The sequence below is a fragment of the Ambystoma mexicanum genome, chromosome 2p (genome assembly GCF_040938575.1).
Source record: "Ambystoma mexicanum isolate Mex_15411 chromosome 2p, UKY_AmexF1_1, whole genome shotgun sequence".
Taxonomy (NCBI): Eukaryota; Metazoa; Chordata; class Amphibia; order Caudata; family Ambystomatidae; genus Ambystoma; species Ambystoma mexicanum.
This window is the reverse complement of record NC_090923.1, coordinates 764,246,209-764,268,878: the sequence shown is the minus strand read 5'-3', so window position 1 is coordinate 764,268,878 and position 22,670 is coordinate 764,246,209. Positions and strand designations below refer to the sequence as shown.

Below are 22,670 nucleotides of genomic sequence, written 5' to 3'. Positions count from 1 at the left end.
TATTCACTGCACCTACCCTGCATCCTAGCTCGGTGCTCCCCTCCCATCCCCTGCTGAACTGTTTTTTCTCTAGGCACCATGCTCCAGGCCACCCTTTGACCTGCAGGCCCAGGTACCTGCTCATCCTCCTGCACTGCCCCCTAAGCAACCCTTTGGACTGGGATCTGTATCTGTACCCATACAGTCTCTCTCCCATTTTTCTTCTGCACTTATCAGATATACCCTATCTGACAAATTACGCACTTGCCTATACCTGTATTTATTTTATTTATCTAGTCCTTTGTTTTGTTTATTGCACTTATTATTTATTTTGTTCTCTCCTTTGTGCCGCACTCTCCACTCCTCCCCCTTCCTCGCACTTTCCCCCCTTTCCCTGTTCCATACACTTGCGCATTCTTAATGTCACTGGGCATAGTAAGATCGTTGTTTTTATTCTCCCTTGTTCCCCTCCCTTTGCTTGGTCACCCTCTGAAACACTTGTCTATTGAGCGCAATATAAATAAAATATCATATCATATATCATATCAGTGTCCACTATACCCTAATAATGTAAGCAATGGCCAGTGCTTATGGCTTGCATTTAACTCTAGCTTGTTATTGCTACTATATGTCTGCCTGATTAAATATAGTCCTACTTTAATGGGTTTATTTAGCTCTTCTTAAATACTCCCACTGCTTTGCCTGACTCCGCTTATTCATACTTTCATTAGTATAATTGACCCTACATATAAACAGCTGGCTGACTAAACCTATCCATACTTCCATTATCATATTAAGCTCTAGCATGTCTGAGCCCGACTCCCATATTCATCTTTCCATGTGTACATTTACCTCTAGCATATAACAATCTGTCAAATTAACATATGAATGCTTCCATTACAGTCCAGTTCCCTCCCAGTATAAATATCTCTGTGTGACTCAAACGTATTCATAGATTCATTGGCATATTTACAATTACCATATGCAACTTTTTCTAGCTGACATTATTAAAAGTTCCATTAATATATTTACCCTTGGCATACACCTCTACCCCATTCAACTGATTCTTGCTCCATGAGCATCTTTGCATTTAGAATATACACCTTAGCCCAACTCAACTTATCCCTACTTCTAATAGTACATTATTCTGCTATTAACCCATGCCTGACTCCTTCATACTGCTATTTGTTTATTTACCTCCACCTAACACATTGCACCATTCAGACCTTGAAGACTGGAATGTGTGGGGAGCTTAAACATCTATATTGCATGCCCCTTAAGGAAATAAGGAAACCCCAAATAAGCTATTTAAGCAGCAATGTTTTTGAAATGTGTCATTTCAAACCTGCCTAAGGCAGTGTTCAAGAACTTGAAAGCTTGCAAATGACTTTGTTTAATTTTGGATCAACAATTTCGTATATGTAAATAATATGTCAGTGTCAGTGAAGGCAGCAAAAGTGTTTATGGCACACTGCACAGCCACACCCAAGGCTGCTGATTTAAGTGGGCTAGGAAATTGAGGAGGGCTGTGCAAAGGGTGTGTGGCCAAATTGTGCTGCAGGCATAGCCTATAGGAGGGGCAGGCGACTCGATCACGGGCCACCTGCCTCAGACCTGCATTACATCGTGAGGCCCTGCAAACTTCGATTTTAGGCCAACTAGAATGGTTTCAGGCTTCTTTGCATCCAGTCTGCATACTGTAAATAAAACTCCCTCTATTTCAATGTCCAAATAAACTGCTGTCTGCAAATAAATCCCTTTCTAACACTGTATATAAGCGATTCAGTTAGAAAGTATGTCACCCAGGCCCAGTGTAATAAATTAAGCAATAAGGTCCGAGCTAGGGGGAGGGGCATTACCACTTCAGGTAATGGCCCGGGGCCCATTCGTGAGGGCCTTAACGCAGCAAGGGGCTTATTGCTATTAGTACTCTAGCCCGTAAAACCAGATTACTAATACAGTCTTTAGAGTCTTTTCTGAAGTTGCAAGATGCCGTCTCTGTTTTGCAACTGAAAAAAAGAGCGGAAAATGCCCGCCGTGGAACAGGGAGAAGGGACTATGCATAGTGCCCTCTCCCTTTCCTTGGTGACCATTCAAAAACAATGAAAAAAGTAAATAAAGAAGATGGTCGCCATGGAATGGGGAGAAGGGACTATGCATAGTGCCCTCTCCCTTTCCTTGGTGACCATTCAAAAACAATGAAAAAAGTAAATAAAGAAGATGGTCGCCATGGAATGGGGAGAAGGGACTATACACGGTCCCTTCTCTCTTTCCATGGCGGCCATTAAAAAGTGATAAAAAGAAGTAAAAAACACAGAACATTTCTGCCAGGGAATGGTGAGAAGGGACTACACGTAGTAAGGCTTTGTCGGGCTGGTAATGTCCCGGCGAGGGCCAATGAGATTGCATGTTACAATCTCATTGTCCCTCGCCTGGTACTAATAGCTCTTCTGTGCTCATTACGGGTTTCAGCGCTCCTGCTGCCTGTTCTGTGATAATATATATCTATTAACCCCCTTCATGGAAGGGCTGATAGTATGCACATGTCCCTAGGGAGGCACCAGTCTTCTCAAACTAAAGTCTGTGGCTGGCCAAAGAACGACCTCAAGGTGTTAACCCTGACATCCTCAGCTCCAGAAGGTCACCCCATCATGGACAGTTGTTATACACTGCCAGGGTGGTGTTGCGCCTAGCCCCAGCTGACTTAAAGACTTAAAGCTCTTTCCAAGGCCTTTCTTAATATGCGTTTGAAAACATGTTTGTAATCCAACTATGTCTCTGTGCGCACACGTAAACCTTTGTGATGACGCTCTGACAGTTAATGACCATCCGGCAGCCCAAAGAGACGAGCTTTATACGGTATTTAGCATTTAGATGCAGTAAGAATTTCGAAATCTCAAAGCAAGGCCTAAGCCTCCACTGCTGTGTTATTTCCAAACAGCCATTACATCAGCAGCCGGGAATGGGCTGGGCTGGGATGAGGAACACCGGCCTTGTGCCAAACCACCCAATAACGGAATACATGGCACGGTGGCGTAGCCAGACATGTCTCCTGCGTCTGCAACCAGCTGTGCCAGACCAGGGCTGGCTAGTTTCCTCATTTGTTCTCCTTCTTTTTTTAAACAAAGTACATTTTATCCCAAGAAAGCATGGGAATACAACTTCTGTCAATTCCATGTCGGATGCTTCAAAGAGGTGCTTCTTTTTATTCGTGTATGTCTCCTGAAGTCCAGGTGGATAGCTCAAATGTTAAGCACTTGCCTCCGGAATGGGGCAAGGCCTCACGGTTTAAATCCCAGCAGCGCCGGCTCGACCTGTCATTCTGAGGATGTCAAATTAAATACCAGTATACTCTGTAATAATAGGAATTACTGCAGCACTTAGACATAGGATGTATCCGTCATGAAGTGCTGGAGAAAAACCTGATATAAGTGTGAGCCACGATGGCAAACGATAGTAACTTTCGCAAAATGACACAGCGCATAACTGAGGGAAGAGCGATTTCCACATCCAAGATACAGCGCTTTGAAGGCTGCACATTCTGCATGCAGGCACCACACCAGTACACTCTCCTGCTGATGTGTGTCTCCCTGCATGACTCCATTGGCTGAAACTTTAAAGGACACAGATAACAAATCCCATGTATCCATCCCCTATAGCTTTCCCAAAATGAGGTACATAATGCTTCATTAGGGGTCCCTTGACAACATGGTTTGTGTTGTGTCCCATTATGATTAATTTAGTAACACTGAGTGCCCAATGGCAGGTTCCCTAGAAAAATGCAAAGCCTGGATCACTTGAATGTAAGTCTGATTTTAGAGATAATGTCAGAATACGATATGGCACATCATAGAGCAGGCCAGCTAGGGTCTCTTGTAAGTAATGCCATTAAGATGGTTTATTTGGGCAAGAAAAGAGTATGAATTTGGCCAATTATCACCACGTGTGTTAGTTAGTAGGAAATGTAAGAGCACAGGTTTAGCCAAAAATGTTCTGTGCCAGACCTTCTACATGAAAGGGGTCTCTGTACCATCACATCCCGCAACGTCTCACTAGATCATAACTTAATAACACCAGATCACCCTTGATCCCACATGTAACCTTGCTTCCTTGCTCACCCCACCGCACTTACTAAACCATGCTTACACATGCCCTGGCCTGCATCTCCTCGATATCTCCACCGCACTTACTAAACCATGCTTACACATGCCCTGGCCGCATCTCCTCGATATCTCCACCGCACTTACTAAACCATGCTTACACATGCCCTGGCCTGCATCTCCTCGATATCTCCACCGCACGTACTAACCATGCTTACACATGCCCTGGCCTGCATCTCCTCGATATCTCTACCGCACTTACTAAACCATGCGTATACATGCCCTGGCCTGCATCTCCTCGATATCTCCACCCCACGTACTAAACCATGCTTATACATGCCCTGGCCTGCATCTCCTCGATATCTCCACCGCACTTACTAAACCATGCTTACACATGCCCTGCATCTCCTCGATATCTCCACTGCACTTACTAAACCATGCTTATTCATGCCCTGGCCTGCATCTCCTCGATATCTCCACCGCTCTTACTAAACCATGCTTACACATGCCCCGGCCTGCATCTCCTCGATATCTCCACCGCACTTACTAAACCATGCTTACACATGCCCTGGCCTGCATCTCTTCGATATCTCCACCGCACTTACTAAACCATGCTTACACATGCCCTGGCCTGCATCTCCTCGATATCTCCACTGCACTTACTAAACCATGCTTACACATGCCCTGGCCTGCATCTCCTCGATATCTCCACTGCACTTACTAAACCATGCTTACACATGCCCTGCCTGCATCTCCTCGATATCTCCACCGCACTTACTAAACCATGCTTACACATGCCCTGGCCTGCATCTCCTCGATATCTCCACCGTATTTACTAAACCATGCGTATACATGCCCTGGCTTGCATCTCCTCGATATCTCCACCCCACGTACTAAACCATGCTTATACATGCCCTGGCCTGCATCTCCTCGATATCTCCACCGCACTTACTAAACCATGCTTACACATGCCCTGCATCTCCTCGATATCTCCACTGCACTTATTAAACCATGCTTATTCATGCCCTGGCCTGCATCTCCTCGATATCTCCACCGCTCTTACTAAACCATGCTTACACATGCCCCGGCCTGCATCTCCTCGATATCTCCACCGCACTTACTAAACCATGCTTACACATGCCCCGGCCTGCATCTCCTCGATATCTCCACCGCACTTACTAAACCATGCTTATACATGCCCTGGCCTGCATCTCCTCGATATCTCCACTGCACTTACTAAACCATGCTTACACATGCCCTGGCCTGCATCTCCTCGATATCTCCACCGCACTTACTAAACCATGCGTATACATGCCCTGGCCTGCATCTCCTCGATATCTCCACCCCACGTACTAAACCATGCTTATACATGCCCTGGCCTGCATCTCCTCGATATCTCCACCGCACTTACTAAACCATGCTTACACATGCCCTGGCCTGCATCTCCTCGATATCTCCACCGCACTTACTAAACCATGCTTACACATGCCCTGGCCGCATCTCCTCGATATCTCCACCGCACTTACTAAACCATGCTTACACATGCCCTGCATCTCCTCGATATCTCCACCGCACTTACTAAACCATGCTTACACATGCCCTGGCCTGCATCTCCTCGATATCTCCACCGCACGTACTAACCATGCTTACACATGCCCTGGCCTGCATCTCCTCGATATCTCCACCGCACTTACTAAACCATGCTTACACATGCCCTGGCCTGCATCTCCTCGATATCTCCACCGCACTTACTAAACCATGCGTATACATGCCCTGGCCTGCATCTCCTCGATATCTCCACCCCACGTACTAAACCATGCTTACACATGCCCTGGCCTGCATCTCCTCGATATCTCCACCGCACTTACTAAACCATGCTTACACATGCCCCGGCCTGCATCTCCTCGATATCTCCACCGCACTTACTAAACCATGCTTATACATGCCCTGGCCTGCTTCTCCTGCATCTCCTCGATATCTCTGAAGCCTCTATTGAGTACCGCTTTTTTTTTTTTTTTTTTGGTATTCTGCTCGATGTGAGTCCTTTATGTTTTCAAGCTGCTGTTCAGGGATGTATAACTATTTCTAGGTCTGAGAGTGTAATCAAGTTTGCAATTGGTTGCCGCCATGTTGTAGGTGAGATGAAGATGAGCTGTAAGAGTGAAACGCTGGAGCGGAGGTCCGAGTAGCTTTGGGACAGGATCATGGAGGAATGGTATAAATGTGATGCATTTAAGTAGTTAAAGGGGTCTAGTGGGCAATAAGATGATTTGGGAGTCCAGTTGTTGATGGGCTGTATCTGGAATGTGGTTGAGGTCAAGATGAGTTGCTGTCTAGCTTTAAAATGATTGAAGCAGAGCTTTTGTCGAGTTAAGAGTGAGGTTTAGGTCTCTCATCAAGCATTTGACCTGCAGCTGAGATGCGTGTGTGAGTTTAGGATTATCTATAGTCAAATTGTAGTTTTTGTGTAGCTGAACTCTGCGTGAGCTTCTAAACAGGTTGTAGTTAAATCGGTGGACACGTTTTTGATCGCTTGTCTCTGAGTGTTTGGAGACTTTAGAGGAGTTATAAACGGACTGAAGACAGTGTGATATAATGTAAAGTGATCGCCAATGTGTCCGCCCCCTTATTGAATGCTTCCGGAAGAGAGCTGCAGCGAAAGGGGATGGTCAGGTGCAGTATGTGTGGCGAGCTGTGTGTGCAGGGTAAGAAGGGAAGACAACATTCTGAGCAACTATGGCGGCTAGATGTCCTTGCTTGTTTTAGTCCGGGGGCCATGGTTTGGGTGTGTTCTAGTTTTCCTTGGCCCAGGCAGGTGATGATTCAGATTAATTAGAAGCATGTGCTATTTAATGCCTCGGAGCCATAATAAAGAAGTGCAGAGTCATCAGGTGTAAACTTGACACCTATTTATACACATAAATAAGACGTGACTTAGTATCTGCGGACGCCGCATTACTACTGCTGCAGGGGTGCCTTGTAGATGTACCCTTGTTCTCGCTAATGCATGTGCAGCCCGCATTGCTCCTGAGCTTAGGGTGTTTTTGTATTGTTATCAATATCAGATCCTTTATTCATCATACTTATCCATTAATTAATCCCACTAACTATTACTTTTTTGATCAGGTCATGGCCATGTACATGTGTTTCAAAGGAAAACAACTTGACTTATTATACATCACTCGTGCTCACCTGGACCTATATCTCGTATCGACGTAACGACTCAGAGATTGAAGGTCCTGATGAACAAGAGGGTGCCTGCAACACGTTCACCACATCGTTTTCAATTGAAACATGTGTAGACCGACCTTAAACACTCCAGTGCTGTTCGAAAAATGAATAATGGGTGGATTACAGAATATATCAGCATCGTGAACAAATTTCCTTAAATTGGATTTTTGGTGTGTATAGTTGTTGCGCTTAGACTCAGTGCGAGAAAGACTCTGAATTTTTCTAACGCATGTGTTCCAGAATATTAAGTTAATTATTAGATGGTCACATTTCTAATACTGGTTCTGGCACCTTTTTGGTCTTAAACATTTTGTGCACCCACTATTTATTGAACTGTGTCTTGCCACATCCAGGGCACCCGCCAAGGAAAGGTGTTGGAGTCTGTTAATGGTCCGTAGCTCAACTGTGTTCATGAAGAGCTATTGTACAGCAGCTGTGGTCCTGATGGGAGCAGTACAAATGATAATTAACATCACATATCTGAGCTGTGGATAAGCTGCAAATGGGTTGGAGAAGAACAGCAGCTCGCCCGGGTTGATACTGTGGGCCGCATGCTACTGAGCCGTGGGTGTGCTGTCGCTGCGGGAATAACCAATCACTGGCCGCTAGTGACCGGGATTCTGGTTTTGCCTCCTAGGTCTACCCGTTTTCACTGATGAGCCTCAAGACCTGCACATTTTGGCAAATGTGCCCTTCAACCTGAGTTGCGATGCCCATGGCCCTCCAGAGCCAGTGACTGTCATCTGGCTCCAGGATGGGGCCCCCTTGAACTCCCCAGTGGATCCCCTGGGGCGAGTGCCCTCCATCCTCGAAGTGAATGGTAAGTTTGTGTTGTGGGGGGAAAGTGGGGCAGTTTTAATAACTGAAATGTGGCCTGAAATTCCACGAGTATGACCTTTGAACTGGGAATCTCTGCTGTATGTACATTCCTACTGTACCCCTGTAGCGCTGGTGTCTGAGAGCTTGTTCATGTCTGGTTTGTGTCGCATAGCAGCCGTCCCCCTGCCATGCCGCAAGGGATTTGTGCTACTGCATGAACTATGGCTACCTTTGCCTGGAGAAGCTCCTGTAGAACTCCCCGATTTAGGCCCCAGGAACCGCTATTGAGATGAATGTCCCTGTTTTATGCAGTCTTCACCGCCTTTGGTTTCGATATAAGATTTCCATTCCGTTCACCTGATCTGCGTTATGACGCACTGTGTGGCCTCCCTCCTAACAGGGTCTCTTTAGCACCCAATGCTCTGGGCACCACATGAATTGTGTTCAGTTGTCACCCCCTTGTAACAGCCCAGGAGCCCAAGCCAAAGGTAGGCCAGAGAGAAGCGAGAGCCTCTGGTCTGCCGTGACAGTTATCACCCCTAACTGCCACCAAACAACGGGGTGATGCCTATTAGCACCCCAGACATTTCCACAGGGTGCTAACTGCTTTTTGAGGGAATTGCAGCAGCGACTTTCCCACATGCACAATTACCCCTAAATTAAAAAAAAGAACTGCGCATGGAGGTGACTGCCACAGGAAATAGTACAATGAGTATGTCATTTTGCTATTTCCGTGGGTGCCATGGTGGGCGAGGGAGAGAGCTGCAACGCACTGGTGCAGGGGCTTAAAGCAGGTATGTGGTGCAAGGATGGACAATGGTCGTGGCCGCAGGTAGACTCCTGGGTGGTGCCAAGAGGCATGGGTGGGGTGAAAAGAGAAGTAAGGGGAAAAGTGGCAGACACCTGGGGGAGAGAAGGGATGCCTGCAGAGAACACCAGTGGGGACTGGTGCTCTCCTTCTACATTTTGGGCAATGTGACTATTTGTATTTTGTATTTATTTAATTTGTATATAGCGCTTTACACCAAAGCGATGCACTTGAGAACAAGACGGTACAATAAAATACAGATAAAGATAGAAAACCTCAGAGGAAATCTGTATTACAGTAACCGTGTTAACCAGAACAAAGATAAGATCTCAAAGAGACCCAGAAAGTAGAGTAGAGAGAAATAGAATGAAGAGAAAGGGGGGGAGCATTCCAGTGTAGAGGGGCAAGAAGAGAAAATGAGAGAAAACGAGACTGGGCACAGGGAGGACGAGGAACGACAAGAAGGGAATGGGAAGAGGAGCAGAGTGGACGAGAAGGAATATACAGTGAATCAAGAGCAGAGATATATGGAGATGTGAGGCCACGGAGAGATTTAAAAATGAAGCACACAAAACTAAATTTAAGATGATGATGTAAAGAAAGTTATCTCAGTTCAACCATAGAGGAAGATATGGAGTCACGAGGAGCAAGGAGAAATAGGACATGAATAAAGGCATTGAATACAGATTACAGAGGGGCTAGGCGAGATACAGGAAGTCCAAAGAGGGTAGAGGAACAGTAGAAGAGCCGGGAAAAGATTAAGGCAGACAGCAGAAGTTGAATGGCCTTAACAGTAATAAAAGGACGAGAATTCCGAATGTTGTGCAAGTGAAAATGACAGGAACGCACGGAGAGATGTGATGACTACAGAATAGATCTGAGTCTAGAAAAAGACCAAAAATCCACCCCCTAGAAGAGGTAGGTAACTGAGCTGGGGGAAATGATATGGAAGGAGGGGGAAGAGGATGCAGAATAGTGCTGGAAGGAAAGAAAATAACCTCAATATTGGCAGCATTGAGTACCGAGAAGTGGTCCATCATCTAAGATTTAATAGCAGGGAGACAGGCGCTCAGCTTATTGTGAATATCATCAGTGAAGTGTGGGAAGGGTAGAAAAAGTTGAGTGTCATCAGCGTAGAAATGGTGAGATAGCACAAAGGAGGAAATAATGCTGGCAAGTTAGGAGGTATAGAGAGAAATGAGGAAAGGACCAGTCGGCGTCCTTCCCCATGTGCTAAAAAGAGTTGGGACGTGTGTAGTTCTAGGCAGGGAAAACTCACCAATGTTGCCAGTCACATGTGAATCGGAAACCCAGAATGCACTCGACTATTATATTAAGGCATACAGGCATGTGCAGCAAAAGGACATTCTCACTAATATTACATTATAAATTCATATAGGCATAGAGGCTAATGGGAAGGGCCCCTGTCTCCCTTCCAAGCAGACTTTATAGCAGCTTGCAGGGTGAGAAAACACTCATTACTCTGCAGTAGTTATAACATCACAGGTTGAAGTCTGACATGTGTGAGAGTGAGTTTCTTACATTTCAACACTTCCTATAACGCAAACTATAAGTAGCTCAATGAAATATAATGTAAAGAGGTCTTGGAGAGCATCATTCATTTTGGTGGCTTCTTGGCGCTAGGTCCCCCAAAAGAATGAAACAGCAAGTTAGTGGCAGATGAGGAAAGATGCTAATATTGTGTTGATGAGTGCACATTGGAAGAACCTGTTTTTGCTGTGATGGTATGTTTCTAGGTGAATTGTGGCATGGTCAATGGGTGTGTGTGTGTATCCGGAAGGAAGCCTCAGATGTAGCTATCCTGCTTAGCTTCTTAAAAATGATGTCTGCCCTCAAAATCAAGGATGGGAGGAGGATTGCGGGAGGGCTTTGTGTGACATTTTGTTGAGAGAATTGTAGAGTTTGGATTGTGTGGCTGTGTGGAGGGGACACATGTTCTAGTACGTGTTAACCTGCAATGTGAGAGAGGCTGACTGTGAGTGTGTAGTCTGTTAGGACAGATTTTCTATACTGTGGCCTGGCGGACAGATGTTTAGAAGGCCGACATAGTATACTGACACTGACTGCTCCGGTAGCTGTAGCCAAACCAGTAGCAAGGTGAGGGGTTTAGACTAGGTCTCAAGAGGTGGTGAGATTGTAAGGGGCCCACAATGAGCATACACAGTGAAACAGTCAAGGAACACACTTAGACAAACAGTTATGCAAATACTTTTTTACTTATGCCCAAATAACACAGTGAAAAATGACTACTAACAGGTAATAATATCACACAGCACTAATAATAGACCCATATACACAATCACTGGAGCTGGGCAAAATACAGACCAAACCACAAAAAAGTAAGGTACAGATTAGTACAGAGTTACCTTCCTAGCTTCAGAAGTCCATCCCTAAGATGTATGGGGCCTTGTGCCCAAAAGTGCAGCAAAGTTCCATACCGTTTTGTGAAGCTGTAAAAAAATGAAGGTATGGTCTCTAGGGGCCAATGAACAGTTCCAAGTGTCAGGTGACATGTTATTCTAACTAACAACGTGTCCCCAACCCTTGGAGTGCTTGTGTGAACAAGCAATGGCAAAGCCAAAGTAATACAAAAGTTCATAAAAGTTACCAAATTTTATAAGAGGGAGATATGGGTGCAGGTAAGTATTTCTATAACTCACCCCTATACTCAGATTCTTCATGGGATTTGGCATTTCTGCTGAAGAGGGTCAGAGGTCAATTTCCCACCATCGGCCTCAGCCCTTGAATCCCAGGGGCTGCAGGATAGAGCACTCCTCCAGTCAGCAACTAATGCTGTTGCAAGGTCTACCAGTTTAGAAATGCAAACAAACTCAATGAAGGGACCTTTTCAGGACAGTACTGGACATATGTAAGAGGTTTCAGGCAACGGCCATCGATGCACGGTGACACAAAGGGATTCACTTGCTGCAGTCAGAATTTGCCTCCTATCGCGGGTCCCCTTGACGCTGATTTCGCAGAGGTATGTCTTGTTGCACAAGCTGAAGATTCCCCAGGTTCCAGGCCTTAACTCAGAACAGTGACATCTGCAGCACAGTAACCCAAACTCGGAGCTGGTCAGCAACTGGGTGGTCTAGGACTCCGTACTGACGTCGAGAATGGATGTTCCCTGAACTCCAACAGTAACAGTTCCCTCTCAGGACTTCTGAAGATCCTCTGTAAACCGTGCTCTCCCAGGAAAGCAGCAGAAGTTGGTTGCCAGGCCTCCTTTCAGCGGGTATCCAGTCTCCTTGCAGGTCCATGATCTCCTTGTTCTTCCATGATCTCTCTAGAGTGGGTACAGGGGTCCTCTTCTTATCCTAAAAGCCAGGTAAGAGCTGAAACCCGACTAGCAAATGACAGATCTGGCCGACACTCACATGCCAGTATTGGTCCATTCAGGACCACTGGCAGCAAAACTCATGCATACCACTCAGACACACTGAAACCACTCTGTGGATTGTGACCAGACAGTCCCAGCCCACTTCCTGGCAGCAAACACACATAGCCCTCCAGTAGCCCCCCGAAAAGTATCTGCTTTCCCAGGCACGGGAAGTTCATGTAAGGATTTTCCTGGCCTCACAGGCAAGTAAGAAGGGTAAAACACAAGATGGCCAAAGGACAAGTGAAACAACTTGTGGCACGGCCATGTTTGACCACTAGCCATAGTTATGATATGATAGTTTATTTGTATTGTATTAGTAGCCAAACAAATTAAACACAGTAAGGCTAAAACGAAATACACCAAAAAATTGCAAAAAGTTATTGCTGCCAACAGTTTGTCCATTTAACACACGTAGAGTAACCAAAAATCCTGTAAGTGTTAGTCTAGGGCGAAACAAAAGAGTGTACCCCATTTATTGCATTGTAAGATACATTACCAAAAGTGATAAAAAGTTACTAATAGTTGTAAAAAAATGACAACACTAAGGGAAGCAATGTTTCCCAGTACTGACAGCCTGAAGGACATGTCAATGTCCCCATGACAGAAGAGCACAAGCCAGTGTAGTGGAGCTTAAGGTTTCACTGCACTGCAAAAAGGATAGGTCAGAATAAAAAAATAAAGCAAAATGTTTGGGGGTACATAGAAATGCAAGGAAATGTGCTCTAAAGAAGAATAACATAGTGTACGATGGAAAGAAGATTGGTGTCCAGATTAGCGTGAGGTACAAGCAATGAAAAAGCTACAGATACACGCAGAGCAGTATTAGAAATCAGCAGGTTGTAGTAGGCCATCCCTTACCTGTACTTTCCAGCATCGGAATGCTGCAATGGTGATGCAATGTGGTGTGAGATTGGCTATGTCAGTTGCCAGTACATAGTGAGTGTCTATTATCACCCCTTATACGACTGAACATCAATGTAGTTTGGTTATCTATGGTGTGCCTTTTGGCATTCGCGATGGTGGCATTGGCCAAATTGCTAGGCCTGAGTTTCCATGCTAGTATTTTGTGATATAGCACATCCTAACATTGCATGATGTAGCCTACAAAGTCAAATCAAGGAATAGCAATGTCTAGAAAGGCATGCAAAGGCACACATGGGCATACAAGATATAAAAGACATGCCAAAGCATAAGAAGGCACAACTTGTCCTCCCCACTCAGCTTTGCCCCTGCAGACCGCTCCCGTTACACTTTCTCATTTTGCTGGTTTCAGTCTTTTCTCTTCTCTGTCTTGCTCCGAAATAGACCGTGTGTAACAAGGAGAAGCAGGAGATGGCACCTAAAGTGCCGGCCCGGGAGCCTGCCCTCATTTCTTAAAATGCAGTTATGATACTGGGAGACATTAACTTTTGGTTGAACAGAAAGCGTTCCCCAAGAAGCAGAAAATCCGGGTCGCATTTCTCTTTCTTTCTGGTTCAGGTTGTGAGCCATCCCAGCCCTCGCCCTATCTTACATAGGTGCTGTGCCCAGTGATTCTTCCTGCGACTATTGCCCACCTGGCCAGTGTCTGCTAGGAAAATAACAATGTTTTTCAAGCATTTGGCAGAAGATCAGCAGGGCAAGTGTCAGGCTCCTCCATCCTTTCCTCCAGAAGCATATCCCAGTTTCTTATACTGGCCTCGTGCATCTTTCACATGGCACACAGCCACGTCCAAAAAGAGCCCCAATTATCTGGGGTTGAGGCACCTCCAGAAATTCCTTTTCAGATTGTTTTTGAAACACAGAGGTGAACGTCCTTACGCTGTCGTGTATATAGTGACACTGGCATGGAGGAAGTGGGCGGGCACTGTGCAAACTACACGCATTCCAGTAACACAAGGTATACAGTATTGAGAAGACCTTATGCTGCAGACCTAACAGTAAGCCAAGGCGTCCCGGGTGCTTTCCTGTAACAAAAGCTTACAGTGGCAGGATGTGCACTGCAGAGATAGTTCCTTATGCATCAGAGCTTACATTAACAGAATGACTGAGGAGAGGAGGGCTGCTCCCTTAGACAGCAGAGCTTACATTGAGGAGAGGAGGGCTGCTCCCTTACACAGCAGAGCTTACTTTAACAGAATGACTGAGGATAGGAGGGCTTCTCCCTTACACAGCAGAGCTTACATTAACAGAATGACTGAGGAGAGGAGGGCTGCTCCCTTAGACAGCAGAGCTTACATTGAGGAGAGGAGGGCTGCTCCCTTACACAGCAGAGCTTACTTTAACAGAATGACTGAGGAGAGGAGGGCTGCTCCCTTACACAGCAGAGCTTACATTAACAGAATGACTGAGGAGAGGAGGGCTGCTCCCTTACACAGCAGAGCTTACATTAACAGAATGACTGAGGAGAGGAGGGCTGCTCCCTTACACAGCAGAGCTTACATTGAGGAGAGGAGGGCTGCTCCCTTACACAGCGGTATCCGGTCATTGTTTCGAATACCAAAGTTTAGACTATAGTGGTTTTTAGGGGCTAAAAAAACACCGGGGTTGGGGGGACACCCCCATTAAATTTATTATTTTTTTAAAATGCATTTTTCGGTGCATTTTTTTAAAAAATTTTGCCATTCGAAACTTTCACTAGGAACCTTACACAGCAGAGCTTACATTAACAGAATAACTGAGAGGAGAGCTGCTCCTTTACACAGCAGAGCTTACATTACCAGAATGACTGAGGAGAGGAGGGCTGCTCCCTTACACAACAGAGCTTATGACACAAGGCATACAGGAGAAAGTGTTGGTTATATGTGGTTTTACCGTAGTAAAATTCATAGTGGTAAGTTTTACTGAGGTAAATAAAATACCGACAAAATACCGATTTTTAATTTGGGGGTCCCCCCAAGCCCCCTGTTTTCCCACCCTTTTAACCCCATCCCCACCCATTTTAACTCCGTACCCCACTACCATATATATATATATTACTTTGGTAAAACTTACCACTCTGAATTCTTTTCGGTAAAATGACTGGATACCGAAGTGTGTTCCTTACAGGCAGAACCTGCAGCAATGCATTGCATATTTACTTGAAATTCTCAAAATCCGCCTTGGAAACACAACCTAATTATCACAACACTTTAGGACATAACCGCCCCCTCTCTTCTGCACCTAATAAGACTGCCATTCACCCATGCTACCAAAAAGCCTTCTTCCCCCACTGCCCCTCCTGTGTAGCATATGTTCCCCTCACTGATTTTCTTTCCTCCAGCAGTCTCTGGTCTAGATACTCCTGACGGGGGCACACTACCCCACACTACAGACAAGCCTAACACAGCGATGTGTACAGGATGTGAGAGAGCGGAGCACCTTCCACTGCAGAGTTCCAGAGGCACAGTGTGCACGGGAGTCGGGGTGGTGGAGGAGGGTTGTTACACAGCATATATTACCAGAGCATAAGGTATGGAGAACGTGGGAGAGAGAGTGGTGCATAGGAGTGTAGAGTTTGGGAGGGAGATAGTGACACTGCAGAGGGTACAGTAACACAAGGAAGCATCACACGATGCTTACAGTAATGCAAGGGATAGGGGGCCTGAGAGGGGGCCTTACACCGCAGAGTTTACAGTAATACATTTCATACATACTGAGGTGTACAGGGTGAGAGAAATGCATCTGCTTGCTCTACAGTGCAACAAAGGCCACTGTGGCACAGGCAGCAGAGAGTGCCTTAGTCTGCAGATGTTACCGTAACACGTGGGATAAGGATGTCTAGGGCTTTAAGTTGGCCCCGCTAGCTGGGTTGGTGTAAACACCTGACATGGCTTTAATATCAAGCACCTGTGAGCAGACATCGATGACTCACAAGTAGCCTATTGTGAAAGAAATGTGTGTCTGATAAAGCAGGACAGTCGGGCTCCTAAAAGTAAACTACCTTCAAATGTGCATACACGACTTGTCGTTTTCCGGTCACTTTATCATAAATGGACAAAGCAGAAAGGCCAGTGTGCATTATGTGCTCAGAAGGGTTGCAGGCTTAATTCACGCTCACAGATATGTCATATTAACATTTGTTTTGTTCTGATCTTCCCAAAAGAGTCTTTGATTTTATGCAAGGCACCAAGTAGCTTTCATTGTTGCTATTTGCCCTACTCCCATTTCTCATTGGTGCTCTGGTGATTTCAGGGCCGGCTGAAGAGATTTGGTTGCTCCTGGTGCCCCCTCCCACCTCCAGAGGTATCTATGATATGATATGATTGGTTATTTATAATGCGCTTAATACCGATAGGTTTCTAAGCGCGGACCCAGGGATCGAACCCGTGTTTCTCCATGTCGTCTTGCTTCCAAGGCGAGCACGTTGCTGCTGAGCTATCCTCCCGAGACAAGATATGGTGCATAGATAATATAATGGAGATGCTTCCTAATTCAAACTGCAGTGGGTGATTTCCCTGGCTTTACCTTTGGGGGTGCATAACATGAGTCCACCTTGAAATTCATTATTCCCTTGTGCATTGTCCCTGCCCCACACCAAAGAGCTGAAAGCAGGATCTACATTTGGCCATTAAAAGCGCTTTAACGCGACACCGTCTTTGGAAAATACTGGGGAATATGTGCATAGTATTAGCCCTTCTTTGAAGGTGGTTAATAGCTGCAGAGTATCACAGGGCAGACAGAAGGGAGGTTGAAACCCCTAAATGAGCACTTAAGGAAAGCTATTGAGTACACTGTGCCTGGGTCATTTTTCTAGTGAATGGAGGTGATTTACTTGCTGATTTAATTGGTTATATCCCGAGTGAGAAAGGAATGGATTTATTTACAGAGGGCAGTTTACTTGGAAACTGAACCAGAGGGAGTTTTATTAACAGCACACAGGCCGGATGCAAACAAGACCACCCGACAGCACTGAGTGCCCCAAAATACATGTGCGCAGGGCCTAATGATGTTTGTGGCAGGTTGCTCTTGCCTAAGTCATGTGTCGTTCCTTCGGGCCATGGCCAGCGCCATTTGCAAAGACCCTTCTTGATTTCACTGTGGAGAGGGAAGGGAGTTTTTTAAACTGCAGAGCTCACAGTGATGTCTGGCACAGAGGCAGAGTGAGCTCACTGCACTGCACAGCTGGCAGTGCAACGAATTCATATACCACGAAGGTAGGCTGCACTGGAAAGCTTACAGCAAGGAAATGCATGCATGGAGTGGCTCCTTGTGGGTCGGCAAGCTTCGGCTTGGACTACATCTCCCATCAGCTCTAGCCAGCACAGTCAATGGTGAGGAAGTGAGAGTTGCGCGGGAATCCTCTGTACTGCAAAACGTACTGTACCATCCCGCACAGCCGCCAGAAATGGCAGAAGGCCCTTACATTACAGACTTGCAGAAATCCAGCTAGAAAGGTAAAACTAAAACCAGGCATGTGCGTCGTCACACTGCACACTTTAAAGTGGTAAGAGGCTTGGGCAGAGAGGGCGGTCTCTGCCACCCCAAATCTAATAGTAACTGAAGTAACACTGAGTTTAATGAGACAGAAATTACAAGATAGAATTTGCAGTGTTGATTGAGAGCAGTAACGGACGTCCATGGAAAAGGAAAACACCTGTGCAGATCTTGAGGTACTGGGGCGAAGGGCTGGGCTCAAGTCGAGGGTACACGCAAGGGGACAGAGTCCACCCACGTTTTTCAGAGGAGTCCCCCAGCTAAAATGAGAAACATTGAAAGTCTTCTTTGAATGTATGAATTAAAGCGACCTCAGGGATCGCAACCTGATGAAACGTAGCAAGCACCTCAAGGTGAAATGTCACATTTCAGGACTGCATGCTCCAGGGAAAACATTTGTATTGGTTCTTGGAGTTTACCTTCATGTGCTATTTTCTGCCTACGACACATCCCTTTACGTTTGTTGAGGTGTCCCCCACTTTTATTTTTAGGACTTCACCCCTGGGGAAGGTGGAGGTATAACACGTCTCTTTGTCACCGCCGAGCTTCACACACACACACTGAAGAGACCCTGCTGCTCAGGGAGCTGTCACTCCCCGGCCCTACACAGGCTCGTGAACAGGTTTTTATGGCCTCGGGGCCCGTCCTTTCAGAAGCCGCGAATCTGTTGCTGGAGATCCCGTGTGAACAGACCATGTCCCGCCGGGGGCTACCTGGGCGATGATATGTTTACTGGCTGCGTCCTCCGAGGCCCGCAGGCCTCGCGCTGCTGCAGCTGTTGCCTCTTAATGGAGATGTGGCGGCCTGGGCCAGCGCTGCGCGGTGCTGTCGCCGCCACCACCTCAACTCCCTGCACATATCGGCAATGCCCTGAGCACTGCAAACTAATATTATATCCACTTGAGGAATTTCGCCTACCCGCTGCTGCGAGATTGGCATTTGGGAATACTCAAAAGCACATTCACGGGGCACAAGCTGAAAATGGCGACCCCACCGCAGGGCCGATAATTAAAACATTCTACTCTACGAACTCTCAATCGGGCGGAGAGTGTGGTAGGGGTTGCAACCTTTGCATTAGCGATGGGGCAGAGCTCGGCAGGGGAAATGTTAATGATGGGGTCATGGCAAGCAACTGGTATCCGAGCGAGCGTGAGTTAGATGCACTTTTAAAAAAACAAAGCATGCCCCCCACCCCCTTCACCACCCCTTCACCAGGCTCGGCTGAAGTTGTGTGTGGGCCCATTTCAACATGAAGGTTGTCCCGCTCCTCCCCCGCCCCCCATGTGGGTGATAACACTTCTGTATCCCCCAAAGGAAATGATGGATGGAAGGGCTCCAGCAAACTCGGCATGTAAAGCTAGTGCTGTAAAGTGCACATTTAAAGCCCCAAGATGAAATATAGAAAGGAATAAATTGCTGTCTTATAAGACTGCGGACGGGCAAAATTGGGGCAGTTGCTGTGGGCCCTCCTAAACTTCGAGTCTCAATTCAACTGAAAAGTGCAAAAGGCCATGACGCCCCCACCCATTGATGTATTAGCAGTGTGCTGTGTTTAGGGCATCAGTTTGATCTCTCTCTCTCTCTCTCTCTCTCTCTCTCTCTCTCTCTCTCTCTCTCTCTCTCTCTCTCTCTCTCTCTCTCTCTCTCTCTCTCTCTCTCTCTCTCTCTCTCTCTCTCTCTCTCTCTCTCTCTCTCTCTCTCTCTCTCTCTCTCTCTCTCTCTCTCTCTCTCTCTCTCTCTCTCTCTCTCTCTCTCTCTCTCTCTCTCTCTCTCTCTCTCTCTCTCTCTTCCCCCCCCCCCCCCCCCCCCCCGTTTGAGGCAGCCGTACTTTCCCCACTGTTTAATACAGCTATGCCATCTTTCCTTTATTTGTTACAGTTGTATTAGCTGTCTGTGTTAGGTACAGTGGGGACAGCTTGCATACACGTAACATAACCAAGTTATCCCATATGCCTTGGAACAGTGCAAATCCGCTGGGCACATAATTATTAAAGCACATGTATTCTGCTGAGGTGCAGTGTATCAGACTGTAAAATTTTGCCCATGTGCAAAAACCCACTTCTGCTGTGCATGCAGTGTCTTTTGTGTTTTGCTTGGCACACAAAAAACATTTGTTGTTGTGGGAAAAATATTATTCCTGCTACCTCTGGCAGACCTTGAATTTGTGAACTTCATAATCTCCCTTTCACTAATGATGCTAACAATGTTTCATTAATCCAATTATTTGCCAAAATATGTTGTAAATTAACATTTCACATTAGTTTGCTCAACATTTCTTTAGTCGAAAACAACTCTCCTCCCCTTTCCCCACATACCCCTCTTGGTGAAGTTTGGTTCGATCCCTGTGCCCCCTTTCCACATACCCCTCTTGGTGAAGCTTGGTTTGTTCCCCGTACTCCCTTTCCCCCATGCCCCTCTTGGTGAAGCATGGCTCGTTCCCTGTGCCCCCTTTCCCCATGCCCCTCTTGGTGAAGCTTGGTTCGTTCCCTGTGCCACCTTTCCCCATGCCCCTCTTGGTGAAGTTTGGTTCGTTCCCTGTGCCTCCTTTCCCCTCTTGGTGAAGTTTTGTTCGTTCCCTGTGCCCCCTTTCCCCATGTCCCTCTTGGTGAAGCTTGGTTCGTTCCCTTTGCTCCCTTCCCCCATACCACTCTTGATGCAGCTTGGTTTGTTCCATGTGCCCACTTTCCCCGTACCTCTCTTGGTGAAGTTTGGTTCGTTCCCTGTGCCCCCTTTCCCCACGCCCTTCTTGGTGAAGCTTGGTTCGTTCCCTGTGCCCCCTTTCGCCATAACCCTCTTGGTGAAGCTTGGTTCGTTCCATGTGCCCACTTTCCCCATGCCCCTCTTGGTGAAGTTTCGTTCGTTCCCTGGGCCCCCTTCCCCATACCCCTTTTGGTGAAGCTTGGTTCGTTCCCTGTGCCCCCTTCGCCCATACCCCTTTTGGTGAAGCTTGGTTCATTCTCTGTGCCCCCTTTCCCCATACCCTTCTTGGTGAAGCTTGGTTCGTTCCCTCTGCCCCTTTCCCCCATACTCCTCTTGGTGAAGCTTGGTTTGTTCCCTCTGCCCATTTTTCCCATACCCCTCTTGGTGAAGCTTGGTTCGTTCCCTGTGCCCCCTTTCCCCATACCCCTCTTGGTGAAGCTTGGCTCGTTCCCTCTACCCATTTTCCCCATACCTTCTTGGTGAAGCTTGGTTCGTTCCCTGTGCCCCCTTTCCCCATACCGCTCTTGGTGAAGCTTGGCTCGTTCCTTCGGCCCATTTTCCCCATACCCCTCTTGGTGAAGTTTGGTTCATTCCCTGTGCCCCCTTGCCCCATACCCCTTTTGGTGAAGCTTGGTTTGTTGCCTGTGCCCCCTTTCCCCATACCAATCTTGGTGAAGCTTGGTTTGTTCACTGTGCCCCCTTTCCCCATACCACTCTTGGTGAAGCTTGGGCCGTTCCCTCTGCTCCCTTTCCCCATACCCTTCTTGGTGAAGCTTGGTCCGTTCCCTCTGCCCCTTTTCCCCACACCCCTCTTGGTGAAGCTTGGTTTGTTCCCTCTGCCCCTTTTCCCCATACCCCTCTTGGTGAAGCTTGGTTCGTTCCCTCTGCCCCCTTTCCCCATACCCCTCTTGGTGAAGCTTAGCTCGTTCCCTCTGCCTATTTTCCCCATACCCCTCTGAAGCTTGGTTTGTTCCCTGTGCCCCCTTTCCCCATACCTCTCTTGGTGAAGCTTGGCTCATTCCCTCGGCCCATTTTCCCATACCCCTCTTGGTGAAGCTTGGTTCGTTCCCTGTGCCCGCTTTCCCATACCCCTCTTGGTGAAGCTTGGTTCGTTCCCTGGGTCCCCTTTACCCATACCCCTCTTGGTGAAGCTTGGTTCATTCCCTGTGCCCCCTTTCCCCATACCCCTCTTGGTGAAGCTTGGTTTGTTCCCTGTGCCCCCTTTCCCCATGCCCCTTTTGGTGAAGCTTGGCTCTTTCCATGTGCCCCCTTTCCCAATACCCCTCTTGGTGAAGCTTGGTTTGTTCCCGGTGCTCCCTTTCCCCGTGCCCCTTTTGTATTTGTATTTGTTTTACTTGTAACACACACCATCAGGCCCGGAGGCATCAGGGCGCAACTTGTGTTGAGTTACATACAGAGCATATAATATACAGCATTATAAACAAAGGGCGAATGTACAAACATAGTAATCAACGAGTATATCAATATATATTATTTACAGATCAAATATTTTACATGAGGCATAGAGACATAGTGTACCGCAGGCGATAAGTAGGCCGATGCTCAGTGGTGTGCAGAGCATGTTTAAATGCTGATTGAAAAGCCATGATTTCGTTTTAGCCTTGAATACTTCAAAGGAATCTTCAGATCTAATGGAGATGGGGAGGGCATTCCATAGCTTGGAGGCAAGGACAGGGAAGCTTGTGCCACCCGCTTTTTGCAGTTTGAACCTAGGGATCGATAAACAGTAGGTCTGGGCGGTTCTTTGAGGCCGGGTAGGCGCATGGCGGGATAGCCGACTGCAGAGGTACGGGGGGCCTTGTTGGCCGAACATTTGTGCGTGAGGGCTAGAGATTTCATCCAGAGCATCACCTGTTCCTATTGACAGGTAGCCACTGTAGATTGGTTCTAGATTCGGAGATGTGGTGGTTGCGAGGTATGTTTAAGGCAGCTCTGATAGCGTTATTCTGGGTGATTTGTAGTTTATTCAGGTTCTCTTGGCTAGTTCCTAAGTAGAGGGCGCTGCCATAGTCAATTTTGGACATAATCAGGGTTCTGGCTAGTGTGACACTATTCGGGGTGGTCAGAAAAGGCCTGCAGGCTGCGATGAGTTTGCAGGTGTATGGTGAAGCTTGGCTCTTTCCCTTGGCCCCCTTTTGCCATTCCCCTCTTAGTGAAGCTTGGTTTGTTCCCTGTGCCACCTTTCGCCATTCCCCTCTTAGTGAAGCTTGGTTCG

General features: G+C 46.9%; 1 protein-coding gene across 2 annotated transcripts in view; it reads left to right on the top strand.

Moving 5' to 3' along the window:
• AXL (AXL receptor tyrosine kinase) overlaps positions 1–22,670 on the top strand; it is a 357,115-nt gene that overhangs the window by 57,372 nt on the left and 277,073 nt on the right. For both annotated transcript variants that reach the window (XM_069644414.1, XM_069644413.1), the window contains exon 4: positions 7,948–8,130. In XM_069644414.1, coding sequence (XP_069500515.1) covers positions 7,948–8,130 — 183 coding nt within the window. The remainder of the gene's footprint in view (positions 1–7,947; positions 8,131–22,670) is intronic.